The sequence below is a fragment of the Etheostoma cragini genome, chromosome 1 (genome assembly GCF_013103735.1).
Source record: "Etheostoma cragini isolate CJK2018 chromosome 1, CSU_Ecrag_1.0, whole genome shotgun sequence".
NCBI lineage: Eukaryota > Metazoa > Chordata > Actinopteri > Perciformes > Percidae > Etheostoma > Etheostoma cragini.
This window is the reverse complement of record NC_048407.1, coordinates 26906273-26906886: the sequence shown is the minus strand read 5'-3', so window position 1 is coordinate 26906886 and position 614 is coordinate 26906273. Positions and strand designations below refer to the sequence as shown.

General features: G+C 38.6%; 1 protein-coding gene across 1 annotated transcript in view; it reads right to left on the bottom strand.

Annotated features, from left to right (window-relative positions):
• chrna3 (cholinergic receptor, nicotinic, alpha 3) overlaps positions 1-614 on the bottom strand; it is a 9067-nt gene extending 8453 nt beyond the window's left edge. The window contains exon 1 of the mRNA XM_034879232.1: positions 459-614. Within this exon, the coding sequence (XP_034735123.1) occupies positions 459-519 (61 nt within the window). The 5' untranslated portion in view covers positions 520-614. The remainder of the gene's footprint in view (positions 1-458) is intronic.

The window sequence follows — 614 nt, the reverse complement described above, 5'->3', positions numbered from 1 at the left end:
CCCCCCCCCACACACACACACACACACTCCCCCAGTGTCCCATGGTCACTGCCTGCATTGTCTATATTTACGGCCCTGATTGAACCAGTAAACTGTATTAACCACTTGTTTCAAATCTCAGTCTACTTTCAATCATTCTTTTTTGGTCTGATAGGCTTTGAGGTTTTCTTCAGTGTAGAATAATAGAAACAATAATTGTCATCTATTTAATGCGTCCCTTTAAATTGAAAAAAAACAACGGCAAGTAAAGTCACAATTTATTAACTTGACTTCCCTGAATGTCTTTGTTCAATAAAATATAGGATTTGAATGTGAGCAAATTTTGAAAAAAAAAAAAAAACATTAATTGTGGCAATATTATTCAACACATTTAGGCTAAGTAAATCAACAAGTAGCCTAGGCTAGGCAAAGTAACAAGATGTTAATGTGTTAAAGTAGTAGCTTATTAGGCTACTCACCTGGCAGAAGAAACAGAAGGAAGGAACATGTGGGCAGAACGACACAAAAATTGGCTTTCATCCTGTTTCAAATGACAAATTGAATCGGTATCCAGGGTCAGCAGGAGCAGCGCGGCGGAGCAGACAGGAGGAGAATGTGGGAAGAGTGAAAGCAGA